Consider the following 14,249-nt stretch of genomic DNA (forward strand, 5'->3'; position numbering starts at 1 on the left):
AGTTTGTCAATATATTATTGAAATATTTTAAATTGAACCCTCTTTTAGCCCAACTTGTTAAAATTGACACATTTTAAAAAGTCGTTGAAAATCTAAAAATGAAAAAAAGAATATATTTTTCTGACTCTATAAACAAATCAAAACCAGCAGGAAACAATTTTCACTCGCTTAATAATACCTTTGGGCTCCCCAGGAATAAAAATTTAGTTTGCTCATCTAGCTGAGGAATGTGCTTGGTGGCCCAACTGACTGAAGCTAGAAAACAAACATTAATCATCAAGTTTAAAAATCAATGCTGTAGCTTTAGCAAATTAAACAAAATAGATTTTCCACAAATAGAGCTTGGATAAAACCAGAAAAAACCCTAGGGCTTCTGCACAATTAGGATATCGGTGTTATTCGCCTTTTATATATATTTTATATATATTTTATATATATATTTTATATATATATTTCATATATATATATTATATATATATATATATTTATATATATTATATATATATATTTTATATATATTTTTAATAAAGTATTTGCAGATTTTATAAACAAACAGATCAAGGTTTCTTTGAACTCAGTCCAGTTTGGAATGAGATCAAGTGAAGCAATAGTTTTATAAAGAAAGCACATGAAAGAGAATCATGTAGTTATTATATAAAATTAAACAGCATTGAGGCTTTATATATAAACACAATATTTTAAAAACTAACAGTTGTAAATTGCCATTTAATGACCTTTTTGTCTCTAACAGTAGCTTTTTTGAAAATGGAACACAAAATCACTATTGAAAGGTCGGGTGTTTTAGATTATTAAGTTTAAGATGCTCACTAAAATGTGTTTATATAAAAAAAACAAAAAATATGTGTTTCTTCTTTGTATCAGTCCTCATCTTCTCTGACAAACTTTGACTTTTTATTAAATGGCTCACTCCTGATAGGACCTTCTCCAAAGGCTTGTAATTTGTAGTTTTGGGTTAATGAAACCCCAAATTAGCTACTGAAAAATGGTGATGCTCCAATTATCTAAAGCAGGGGTAGGCAAAGTTTTTTCTCAATGGCCCAAATTTCAAAGTTGCAAGATCATTAGGAGCCGCATAATATGTGTATCAGTATAACATTTCATACTGATAATACAAGTTTGGTAGTGGTTGTAATAAAAATTGTTTATTAAAATGCTTTTACAATAGCATTGAATAATGTTGAAGTGAGCGTAAAGAGCTTTGTACAACAGTTTAACATTTCATGAAAAGCTGCATTATAACATTTCATACTGATAATACAAGTTTGATAGTGGTATGATAATTAAATTTATTTATTAAAATACTTGTACAGTAGCATTGAATAATGTTGAAGTGAGCCTAAAGGGCTTTGTATAACTTAAAGTTCAGTGAGATGCATGGAATTGTTAATGGCTGCTCATTATCTCTTAGTAGTCTGGCTTTCTACTGCAGCATGCTATTCTTAGAAGCTGACAAAAGTGACCTTGGGTCACAGTAGATCTCAACTTGCGCTTGATATTATTCATGTATGAAAATGCTGATTCACATATATGTGGCAGCAGACACAGTGTACAACCATTTTCCTAGTTGAGCAAGCTGTTATTATTCAGCCTTTGTTGAAGCTTTCAAGTAGAACCCTTCCTCAATTTTATCTATATCTGTACCTTTTAGGTTACACAACTCCAGTTGCAGAGATGAGACATTAACACTTTTCAATGGCAACTGAGTAACCTACTCTTTATTAGACGTTGCCTTCTGAGGTGCTTTCATGAGTTGTATGATATGTTTCAAAGATTGAAACTGACTAAGTCCATTGCGAAACTCTTGTTGCAACTTTTCTATAAAGTGAGTGTACTCAGCTGTACAAGACGCCATTTCTTCATCGTCATCTAAAAATGTTTTTAGAGTAGGAATGTGAAGCATATCACCTTGCACATTTAACAGAAACAACTCCAACTTATGGGAAAAGACTTGAACAGCTGGTAGTGTATTAATGATAGTCTTGTTCTTCCCTTGAAACATGAGGTTCAAATTATTCAAATAGTCGCAGATGTCAACAATAAAGGCAAGGTCACCCATATCTTTAGAAGAGCTCATCATCTCTTGAAACTGTATTGCATTCAGGCTTGTGCATGTATTTGGAAATGAGGTTAGCTCCAGACGAAAACTCCACAACCTCGACAGAGCATTTCCCTTACTTAGCCATCTAATGTTATTGTATGTTAGTAAATCTTCACAAGTAGCATCGCTTTCTTTGAGAAACTTGATTAAGTTTCTGTGTCTGAGAGTTGATTGACTTCTGAGAAAGTTGATCATCTTCATAGCCTCACACATTAGTTGTTGAAAGTGATCATTTAGTTTTCCGCATAGAACAGTTTGGTGGATGATGCAATGGAATGCTAGCATTGATGGCATATCTTTCTTCAATCTGGCTATGAGCCCTTGAATTCTTCCAACCATGGCTGGTGCGCCATCTGCTATTACAGATATGCATTTGTAGAGAGGTATCTTCATCTTGTCAAGTCTTTTAACGAGGGCATCATAGGTAGCCTGACCGGTGGTTTCTCCTTCTAATCCAACCAAAGTGAGAAGCTCGTCTTTCATTTCTTCATCATCAAAATTTCTGCAACACAGGGTATATGACTAATCATAATGCCTAATACTATGCTTTATAAAGAAACATACTGATGCTTCATAAAGAAGCATGTAGTATAAATGTGTGGGTTAGTCACTTAGAAACAAATATCATAAAACAAGTGCAACACTTTCTACTTGGAGTTGTGTTTTCTCTTTACTGTCTTTTAAAATGCTCTTGTATGACTTCATCTTGCAAATGCATGGTAAAAATGATTACCAGTTGTTGGTGTACACACAGTAGCCTACATACCTTACGAAGACTGCTAATTGAGCTACATCCATTATATCAGTAGATTCATCAACGGCGATTGAAAAGTAATCCGACTGGTCTATATGGGTTAGCTAAGTCATTCTGAGATGATCATTAATGCTTTCAATTCTACCAGCGACAGTTTTCCTGGAAAGTGGTATTGCCTTGACTTTACCAATCACATCACGCTTATCAGGAAAAAGTGTTTCCATAGCCTCAACCATGCATTCTTTTACAATCTCAGCATGAGAATAGGGAAGTATTGCTTTTGCTAGAATCTTTGAGACTCGAAGAGAAGCTTCTGTAGCACCTTCATCAGTAGCTGTGAAAGAAACTAGCATATTTTCTGAAAAAGTTAGTGATTTTTGAAGTTTTTCTAGCTTTTAATGTCTAGCTAAAGATCCCAGTAGAAATGTTGCCGTAAACTCTCTGTGCTTTGTCGCATGATGTCGTTTGATGCTCGTTTTCTTGTTAGCGGAGACCGTTTCCTGGCACAATAGACATTGCGGTTGGCAATGCCTAAAAATGAATGCATATTCCAGGGTCCACTCATCTTGGAATTCTCTTGCAGATTTGTTTCTATTTCGTTTACTTTGTGAGGCTTTCATTGTAACTCTGGGAATGGTTCGTTTTGTTGAAGATGCCATCGCTACCCCCCACCCTCTGCATTAATTGGCTCAATTGCAAATGACATGTCAACTAAGGCGCAGCATCTTATATAAGCCAGCATTATGAAATCATGATGAAATGAATTCCTGATGAACCTTTCTCGAGCATTCTATTTTTGTCATCATTAGGTCAGCAACAAACGTTATTACATAAGAAAAGCGACATGATGTCATGATGTCATGTACATGATGTCATGAACTATGACTCGTGATGCATGTGTAGGCTGTATAAATAACGCTGTAATAGTAGACTTTTACATGAGCCTAATATGTCACAATACATGTAGTTTTGTACAGTATATTATAAGGATATTTTATATACGTCAAAAGAATTTGAATTTTCACAGAGTTGAAAGAGCCGCAACAGAATTTGCAAAGAGTCGCACTTTGTCCAGCCCTGATCTAAAGCATCTGACTGGCTAACAATAGGCTGGAGCTCTATTTCTGATAAGGGCACCAACACACATCTCTTAATAACTACCTATTAATTGATCACCACTTTAACTTTAAAGTAACAATACAGATGAGTCTGCTGTGTCACCTCTAATAATAATCTACTACAAAGGATTATGGCATTTAAAGTTGAAGTAAAACATATCGTGTGCTGCTTTTTTTATACTTACGTGTTGATGTTTGAGTCCTATTGTCACTACTCTCTGCACCTGAAAAGACATGTTCGACTTGTTGAATATCCTGATGAAAACCATATAACATTTTTAACGTTTTAAAATGTTGTAATAATAATCGATTATGAAAAATTTGGTATGAACTTTGATGACTTCCCAAACATTTCAAGCTGTTTTTACAGCACTATAACATTATTTGTAGCAAAAACCTCTCAGAATATTTGGTTTAGTGTTGGAACTTCCAAAGTATATACATTTTTTGCATACACTGATTAGCAGAGTTTGACTCCACAAGTTGAGGAACAATGATTACATAGATTACAAAAAGTTACCATACTGACAACCTCATTTCAGTCCAAAATTACATCTGCATTAAAAAGTAGTTTTAAATGCTGACATGTGTGAAGACTAACTGTACGTTTGTATGAAAAATGTGTAAACCTTGTAAAGAAGCCACATTGAAAGATTTAACTTCCTGTACTCAGCCAAGCAATCGGTCAATAGAGGAAGCTAATGCTAAGATCACATACAATGGTTTCAACAAAAAGGAATTGAATGGTATTCTCTCCTTTTCATCAAATAAATCCAGCTCTGATAATATCAGAGGTGGATTCACTCAGCAAGTTATTTCATCAATATCAAAAAAGCCTCTAACGAAATACTTAAATTATGGGGAATTGAGTCATAGGCCTTTTTGTAGTCAATCCAAGCCATGGCAAGATTGGTTTGCCTTCTCCTGCTGTCTTGACAGACCGTACGATCCACCAGTAACTGATGTTTGGCTCCTCAGGTGTTGCGCCCAATTCCTTTTTAAGCACTGGTCATTTAGTGACTCATGCGCTCTTCCAGTTTGTCTGCAACTACTCCTGAGAGCAGTTTTCAGGTAGTGGGCAAGCACATGATTGGTCGATAGTTCTTGGGAATCGGCCGCTGCTTTGAATCTTTTATCAGAAGTACAGTTCGTCCTTTGGTCAGCCATTTTGGATGGTCGCCTTCTTCTATTAGGCATTCCATCTGTTTAGCCATTCTCGTGTGAAGGGATATCAATTTCTTCAACCAGAAAGCTTGAATCATGTCATGGCTAGGTGCTGCCCAGTTCTTCATACGCTGCACTCTGCACTTGATGTCTTCTTTGCTGATGGTGAGTCCTTGCTGAGCCACAGTGTGTTGGTGGCTCTCTTTAAGCTTCTTCAGCCAATTTGCAGTGGTGTTATGAGTAGTCTCTTTCTCCCAGATGTCTTTCCAGAACTTTGAGGTGCTGGATCAGGGAGGATCTGACATTGGCATCCGCAGTTCTCCTTTGAACTGGGAATACAATTTAGATAGATTATTGATGAACAGTTTGTGCATTCTCTTGTTATCCCGCTCTTTGGTGTACCACTTCAGTCGTGCCGAGAGTGCTACTAGCTACTGTTTGGCAGATTCTAGAGCTTCTATTGTGGCTTCCCTTTTTGGAGGCTCCAAGCTGTGGTTAGATCTCTCACTGAGTCTACTAACTTTCTTGCGCAAGTTCTTGATTTTATTTTGCAGCCTCAGCTGCAAAGAATGGCTTCAAGCCATTCCATCTTTGCAGCCTCAGCTGCAAAGATGGAATGGCTTGAAGCCTTGTTGACAGTGGTTTAATACCCATCTCCTCCAAGATGACGGTTGCCGTACTATAGATTAGGGCATTAGTCTCACTGATCGATCTAGTTGAGATCGACTCCAGTGCCAAGTTAATGTCTTTTAACAGCTTCTTGGGTATGGTCTTGCTAACTCTCCGTAGTGGTACCCTGCTTCCATAATCAGCAGACATATTGTTGATGATATTTTCCGCAAGCTCCTTCAACCTTGGGTCAAGGTCAAAGTGCATGACTTCTTCAACTCATGAGTTAACACAAGATCGTGTATGTGTGACTGTGTGTGTTGATATGCACTCCTCGTTGGTCGAGGTTACTTGGGTGAACTGTTCTCTAATTTCATCTACTTCCAGATCTGATATGAGGTGCCGCTTGATTATGTTACTCCTCTGAGCTACGAGTTGCTTAGCAGTTAGTGGAAATTCAGGGCGCATGTTTATCCACAGTTGACCCATCCTTCCCATAAAGCTCCACTTTTGAGGTTCACTCATGAAGTACCACTGCATGAAGTCCGTGTTATCAGTCGGAGTCTATTTCATCCGTTTTTAACCAGTAGCCAGTAGCAGTTAGTGGAAATTCAGGGCGCATGCTTATCCGCAGTTGACCCATCCTTCCCATAAAGCCCCACTTTTGAGGTTCACTCATGAAGTACCACTGCATGAAGTCCGTGTTATCAGTCCGAGTCCATTTCATCCGTTTTGAACCAGTAGCCCATTTTTCACTGCCTTTTCCTGGTTCAGCTACAGGCAGCGCGGACCTTGTTTGACCGGGCGACGTCCGAGCCGACATGGCTTTGGATATTGCACTCAGTATAGAGGTTGTAGACGTTATACAGGCAAGGGTGGTCCTTCTTGTCTAAGGACCACCAGAAGGGTGCAGTTGTTGGGGTTTGAACCTAGGACCTAATGATCACTGTCCGATACCTTACCAACTGCGCTATCTGTCCTGCTATATATATATATATATATATATATATATATATATATATATATATATATATATCGCAGTAAGATACTGAAATATATATCTCATAATTATGTAATTATTAATACCATTAAGAACAAAAAATACTAACTGGCCCCTTATTTTGACAAAGTAATCACTAAATATCCTAAATGTCTGCCTAAGGAAAAGGCAGAATTAAATTGGACGACAGACAATGGACAACATTAATCAACAGATTCCAACAGATAGTTATTAAGTTTCCTTCAGCAAAAAAATAGACATATGAGGTTTAGCATTTGCAAACCAAATTTGATTTTAGTATAATTTTCATAACCTTTTTGAGTGTTGAATTGATTGTTTAAATAACTTAAAAAATATTCAAACGGTTTAACAAAAAGGAAAAAAGTGTTGCTTGCAGAAAGAGCCTACTTTGCAGCAGAACACCAACCATTTTGCCTGTTGAATAACTGATCAGACAGTTTCTCAAGTAGGAATTCAGGGATTTCATTTTAGTATTGTACAGATCAATGTTTCTTTCGCTGGGAAAGATTGCAGCTAAATTTTTACCACTGTTTATATAATACTGAATGAGTTTAAAACAGTTGTTAAAATGTCCTGCATTAAGAATTTACCTGGTGATTGTTGAGTGTCTGGATTCATTGGGCCAGAGAACCTACAAAAAACCTCCAGACGTCAATATAAATATAACAAAACATATAGCTAGTGACTAGACATCTGGATGTTATGTTCGTCATGAATTATATGAATTCTTATAGCATGACTTAGAATGCATAAAGCTACTATTGACATATTGGGCACTATAAAAAACATTTACTAAACAGCACCAAAAAGCTGGTTAAAATGAAAAGCAATCAAAATGTTCACCAAAGCTATTGGAGAAATTTGGAGGTACATGTATAAAATATTTTCTCTATACATAAATTGTAGATGAGTATACATACCTGCTCGTACCCAGCCTTGGAAGAGCTAAAACAAAAGAATAAATACAATTATAACATGTTTAACATTACACTGACATCATGTTTAGCATGTTATCTTACGGTTAAATATTGATCAATAAAATCATATTGTACTTGATATCTAAATGTTCTTAAAGATGTTTTATAAAAGACTTACGAGCTGGTCTCCTCTCGGGTGGTGGTTTCTGTAATAGAAATTGCCCTTCATGTAATGAATAATGCTCATAATAGCATATCGAAATTTAGCATTAGAATCAATCGATAAATCTAAATTTAACATTAGAATTTTGTAATAAACATATACTTCGCATTTCTATTGTTTTGTAAAAGACAAACAAAATTCATACACAAATGATTTAACGCTAAACCATCAAGAGGAGTCATGAATAGTGTATGCAAATAATTAGATCTGACAAGATATACTTAAAAATATTGTAACTTTAGGTGATTCTTTCAAGGTAAGATGTTTTGGTGATTATGCTTCCAACAAACAATTATGTTATTGTTGGCATTTTGTCTGTTGCAGTGTTTGTATGTACAGATACCACAATGTAAATCCCTTATAACGTAGATTGTATATAACGTAAATAATTGATGTAAAGTTTTTCCTTTGTATTATGCAACAAAGTTAAAGTTCATATAATGTGAAACGCCAAGTTAGTACAGGTTCTCAAATTTGAATTGAATAACAAGAAGCCCATAGTCATCCTTTGAAGCATTGTTATCTCTTTTAGAGCACTTGGGAGAGAAAATGACGTATAGGTGTATTTTCATTATATACGTATACTAGTATCCTCACAGTCTAGCGTGTTGCGAAAGAGCTTATTTTTTAAATACTAATTGTATTATTAATCACTAATACTCAAAGGCGATTGAATGGTGCAGGTGTTGGAATGTGGGTCTACCAATCTCAATATGATGAACTTGAGATCAATGTTGAAATCAACTTGTGTCTTGTTGAAATCAATGTTTATCCTAACCTCTAATCTCGGCTTCTGAAAAATGGACAGACAGATATTGCTTTTAATATGGTAATTTGTTTTTAATTTTACTTTTATTTTGAGCATGTACAGTTTTTTTTTTCACTACAGACCATGCTGTCAAGAAAAAGTGAAAACCATTGATTTATATTGGCATTGAAAGCGCATGCCTAACTTAGAACAAAAATTACCATGATCACCAAAATAAGTGAACATAATAAGAAAAAAGAAAAATATTCTGATACGACCCAAAGTTACTGAACGTACAATGATTTAAATTATGCTTGATTTTTTACTATTTGAAATAGCAATGGGTAAAGTTTGGGAAAATATTGAAATGGATTAGGCTATTTACTTGTATTTTACAGTTCATATAGTGTAAAAACCCTTATAACGTAAACGTGTCCAGAATGAACAATTTGCGATGTACATTTAAAACTCGAAAAAGAACACTACAGTGATACAAGAAAAACAAGATAATTCTTTACCAAATGAATAAGAAAATTTTTGTAACTACAAGAGCATGGAAATGTGCTAGTAATTTGTTACTTGAGACATTACCAAAATCAACAGAATGATATGCAATTTGTAATTAGGGTTGCAAGGGGTTTTTTTATAAAAAGATTTATAATATAAATCTTTTTATAACAAAAACCCTTTTCAACTCTAAATTATTAACCCCTTTGCAACCATAAAACCCCGCAATTATAAATATTATTTATAATTTTAATTGGTAAAACCTGAAAACTTAGCATTTATTAAAACAATAACAAATAAACCATTGTCTTGCAAAACTTTGCAATAATCTCACTAGACTTCCTTTGAGCGCTGATGCTGATGTGAGGCCAGGAAAAGTGGAATTTGCTACTCCCTCAGCTGATGAGAGCACATCGAGTTTGACCTTACTCAAACCCAAGAAAGACGGCTGATTTATTGACTCTCGCCTAAATTTTACACCTGTTGGACCAGTTGGGGTTTTAACCACTACCCACGGAAACTAAGCCAATGCATGAGTATGTGGTGGGAACACTCAAGAGGCTAGAAGTACATGTGACTCTCAGAGAAGAACAACTGACCATCTGGCAAGAAGATAGAGAAGAGCTTCCACTCAACGTTGCAAAAGATGGGTTTGGCTGCTGAATAACAGAGGAAGAGGGGCAAACCAAAGCTCAAGGCAAAGCTTGTAGGACCATACCAATTCACTAAAGCCTAGCCCTACCATACTTGCCTGATTGCGCAAATTGAGTACAAAATGAGAGCCAACTCAAACTATTCTATGCTTGCCCCAAAGAACTGGAGCGAGCACGAGCCGCAATCGAGTCTCACAAAGGCCCTTATACAAAAAGGGCTAGGGCCAAATAGCAAGAAGTCCAAGCCAAGCTAAAAGCCGAGCTGGAGTTGGCAAAGTCTAAAGCTGGAGTTACAAAAAAGCGGAGTTCAGCAAAGACCTCAAAGCTTGACTGAAGGAACTCTAAACACAATTAGAAGAGCAACATACTAATACCTTGAACAAACCAGGCAGGCCCTAGAGTCCACAGCCAGCCGCACCAGAGACCGTTTGGCACAACTCTTGGCCAGACCAAAGACCATATCGGCTAGTTAACTTTAAAATCAGCTCAGCTATCAGGGCCATACTTTGCTCTACTAAAGCCAGCCACACTATCTACTATATAAACGGCAATCGTTGTCTGTCTATCTGTCTGTCTGTCTATGTGTCCGCCTTATAGGGTACTATACTTTTCGGACTATTAGCCGCTACTAGGTATCTAAAGAGCATTAATGAGAATCTCTGGTTAGTGCGCCTCTATACATAGGCAACATCGTTTGACGTTTTCACACAAAAATGACGTAATAGTTACAACTCTATGGCTTTCTTTTAGCTTCATGACACGCGATGCTTTTTTGTCCTCGACGTATTAGGGCTAATTTGTTTTCGGCAAAATGATATCGACAATAGAATCTTTCGATATTAGAATTTGGCGATTAAATTTTATTAACTCTATGAAGCACGATGCCGTTTTTGTGAACCTCTATTTCTGGCTTTTCTTAAGGTTCAATTGCTAAATCGCTGTTAAGGTCACTACTTTTCACGCGAACAATCGTATTATCTCGAGTAGGAATAGCATCTAGATTCTCTCACCTTCGATCAGACAAAGACACTTCAATATTTAATTTTTACATAACATATCGTCGTACCAGTATCGTCGTATTCAGAGCTTTGATGGGTATCTGTTGGTGTTGGTGTAACTTTTTTATACACACACTTCTATGCAAGAATCGTTATTTTTAATTCAACATATTCACAAATTTTATTTTGTTTTCTCATTTAATATTAATTGTATCATTACTGAATCATCGCATATTGTAATTGTTAGCAAAACAGACTCAATTTAGCTATTACTTGCTAATTATTTCACTGTTACATCTAAACCCTTTTATAGTCGTTTTATTTTTAAAATTTATTTGACCTGCACAAAACATTTTTCTCATGATATGAAGTTTAAAAGTTGTTTGACAAAGTATGTTTGAAAACCTTTACAGCAGTTTTAGGTAGAATGGCAAATGTTGTTATATGTTAAACGCAAATCAATTTTATGTTCAGTTTTTTTTTATTACCTGGGCAAAGCTGGGTTGTACAGCTAGATGTATTAGCTTACACACCTTTCCTTTTAAACCTAATGAATTAGTTTTTTGTAATTAATTTCACATTTTACAACAAACATTTGTAAGATTACTGTAAGATTTATCGTGTAAGATTGCAAGTATCAGTTATTCTCCACTCTCTTATATTTACATACATTTACATACTTTGAGAAATATATATATATAAATTTAAATTCTCTTATTACATTTATAAACTTCTTATGACTTTTGAAGTTTATAATATAAGTTTTTTAAAGTTTGTTTCATCGTTGTTATTATTTCAACTTGCATTCTTTTAAACATAAATTGAGTATCGTGTTTGAAGTTAAAACATTAATTTTCCTATCACTGTTATTATTACTTGATTAGTTTCCAATCTTTATTATTAATATTATTCTTTTATTCAACTATTTTTGGCAGACATTGTTCTAATAAAACTTCAAATACAAAATACTATGATATTCTGTCATATTTTTAGTATCATCATATACAAAGAATTGATGGATAGTTTCTGGTGGGACAGTAACCTTTCTACGCCCACACACTTTTATGCAAGAATTGCTACTGTTAATTCAACAAGTTCATGAATTTTATTTTGTTTTCTCAGTTTGTATTAATTGTCTTATTATCAGATCATCTTTTATTGTAATTGTTGCAAAACTGACCTAATTTAGCTATTACTTGCTAATTATTTGAAATTTACATATAATCCCTTTTACAGTTGTTTTATTTCTTTTTAATTTATTAGACTGGCAGAAAACCTTCTCCTCATAGTATGAAGTTTAAAAGTTACAGTTGTTTGACAAAGTTTGATAAACCTTACAGTTGTTTTTATTTTCTCTCAAATTATTTCAACTACACAAAACACTTTTCTCATGATAGGTTACCCATCATGTTTTCTCATGTTACCTATGTAGTTTGAATGTTAGAAAGGCAAATGTTGTTATATATGTTAAATACAAATAGATTTTCTGTGCAAAGACTTTTATTACCCGGGTGCAAGTACAGCTTATGGTGTAAAATGTTGAAAAAATACTTTACCGAAGTTGTTTTCTTGCCTTGGAGCGGATTAAAATTTACATTATTTTATTTTAATTGGAAAAATTGTTTCGGATCTCAAACAACTCGGTTTTTGAACTACCTTCTGGAACTGATTATGTACAAGAACTGAGGTTCTATTATACGTTATCAAAAAATAATAGGTCACTGAGAGTTATGAAATTTTAAATTTACATTGGTTTGAAAACCTTTACAGTTGTTTTATTTAGTTTTAAATCAGTTGTCCTGCACAAAACCTTTTCCTCGTGATATGAAGTTTGAAAGTTGTAGTTGTTTGAAAAAGTTTGAAAACCTTTACAGTTGTTTTATTTTCTCTCTTAATTTATTTCAACTACACAAAACACTTCTTTCAAAATATGTAGTTTGAAAGTTAGAATGGCAAATGTTGTTATATGTTAAATACAGATCAATTTTCTGTGCAAAGACTTTTTTTACTACCCAGGCAACGCCAGGTAGCACAGCTAGGTTTGTAGGTGTGGCGTCACTCGGGGATGCGCGAGAGACCTTTTTTGCCCTGAGTACAGCGAGAGTCTCCAGGCGTGGCTTATCAGATGAATAAGTTGGCGAGTGCGAGGTGATTGATTGCAAAGCGATTGAGTGCAAGTGCGATTGATTGCGAGTGCGAGGCGATTGGTTGCGAGACGATTGGTTGTGAGTGCAAGGTGATTGATTGCAAGGCAAGTGCAAGGCAATTGACTGTGAGGCAAGTGCGAGGCGATTGATTGCGAGGCGAGTGGGAGGTAATTGCGAGGCGGGTGCGGGCCAATTGATTGCAAGGCAATTGATTGCGAGGCAAGTGCAAGAACGCGATTGTCAACTGCGAGGCGGGTAAAGACTGGTCAGCCAAGGCAGATGCTCAGCGGCAGAGGTGCGCGACCGTCAACTGCAAATATAGACGGTTATGAACGGATGCATGAATCTAGACACATGATTCTAGAATATTTACTAGATTTTACACGCATCTAGCTGTAAGACACATTGCAGATTTCCATTGTTCTCCCCAACATTGGCATGTATATGTGCATGCATACTCTGATCAGGACAACAATTTCAGTAGACTGCATATTTGAAGCTGTTTTACAGTATGAAAGACAACTCTCAATAAACCTTATGCTGCACGTGAATCTGTTCCTGTAGGCAGGTAATGCAGCAAGTTGCATATATACTGAAGGCGAGTCACGCATGAAAGAGCAGAACTAAAAGCATATACAGGGCACCCTCAGGATAAGATTACGCTGAAGTACGATTTTCACCATAAGAAGTAGAACATTAGGATTTTTTACTTAACCATACAAGTTTTATTTCACCATACGAATGTAACAAAATTTTCGCTCAAGCTCAAATTTGGCAGTCGGTGTGCTTTTAACGTACGTATATTCAACAAAGATACCGAAATGCTGCTGGCTGAAAATATTTTCGCAATGCCTGAAACAGACATGATGATCAGCTTTTCTCAGTTCAGCAATTCTCATGTGTAAAACGGTAATTTTTTTTTTTAAAACAGTAGAAAATTTGGAATTGCTTCAAACAAAACATCTGTTGGTCAGATAACTTTTCTTAACCTGCTAATAAAAATCCACTTCATCACAAAAACAGCATCGTTCGGGCGTTATTGCTGAATTCAGTTAAAACATATTTTACAACGGTCTGGTAAAGGTTGCAGTGAAAGCAAAGACAGAAGCCAATCAGTGATAAAATTTTAGTGATAAAATGCTGAAATTCAGTAAAATAGTTAAAACTACATTCTAAACTTAGCTTCAAGTGTGTGTGTTTAGTAAGTTTAACTTATTTGAAGGGAACTCAAAGTTTATGTTATACATACATCTGTCTTAAAAGTAAGAACT

The 14,249-nt window shown here is 35.4% G+C and overlaps 1 protein-coding gene across 1 annotated transcript; it reads right to left on the reverse strand.

The window, feature by feature from the left end:
* Positions 1 to 1,729: 1,729 nt before the first annotated feature.
* LOC137402348 (general transcription factor II-I repeat domain-containing protein 2-like) lies at positions 1,730 to 2,917 on the reverse strand. The gene is made up of 2 exons (XM_068088847.1): positions 2,886 to 2,917; positions 1,730 to 2,621 (listed from the first exon to the last, which is right to left on the reverse strand). The coding sequence occupies exons 1-2, from the start codon at positions 2,915 to 2,917 to the stop codon at positions 1,730 to 1,732; spliced, it is 924 nt and encodes a 307-aa protein (XP_067944948.1).
* Positions 2,918 to 14,249: the final 11,332 nt, after the last annotated feature.

Source organism: Watersipora subatra, chromosome 8 (genome assembly GCF_963576615.1).
Source record: "Watersipora subatra chromosome 8, tzWatSuba1.1, whole genome shotgun sequence".
Taxonomy (NCBI): Eukaryota; Metazoa; Bryozoa; class Gymnolaemata; order Cheilostomatida; family Watersiporidae; genus Watersipora; species Watersipora subatra.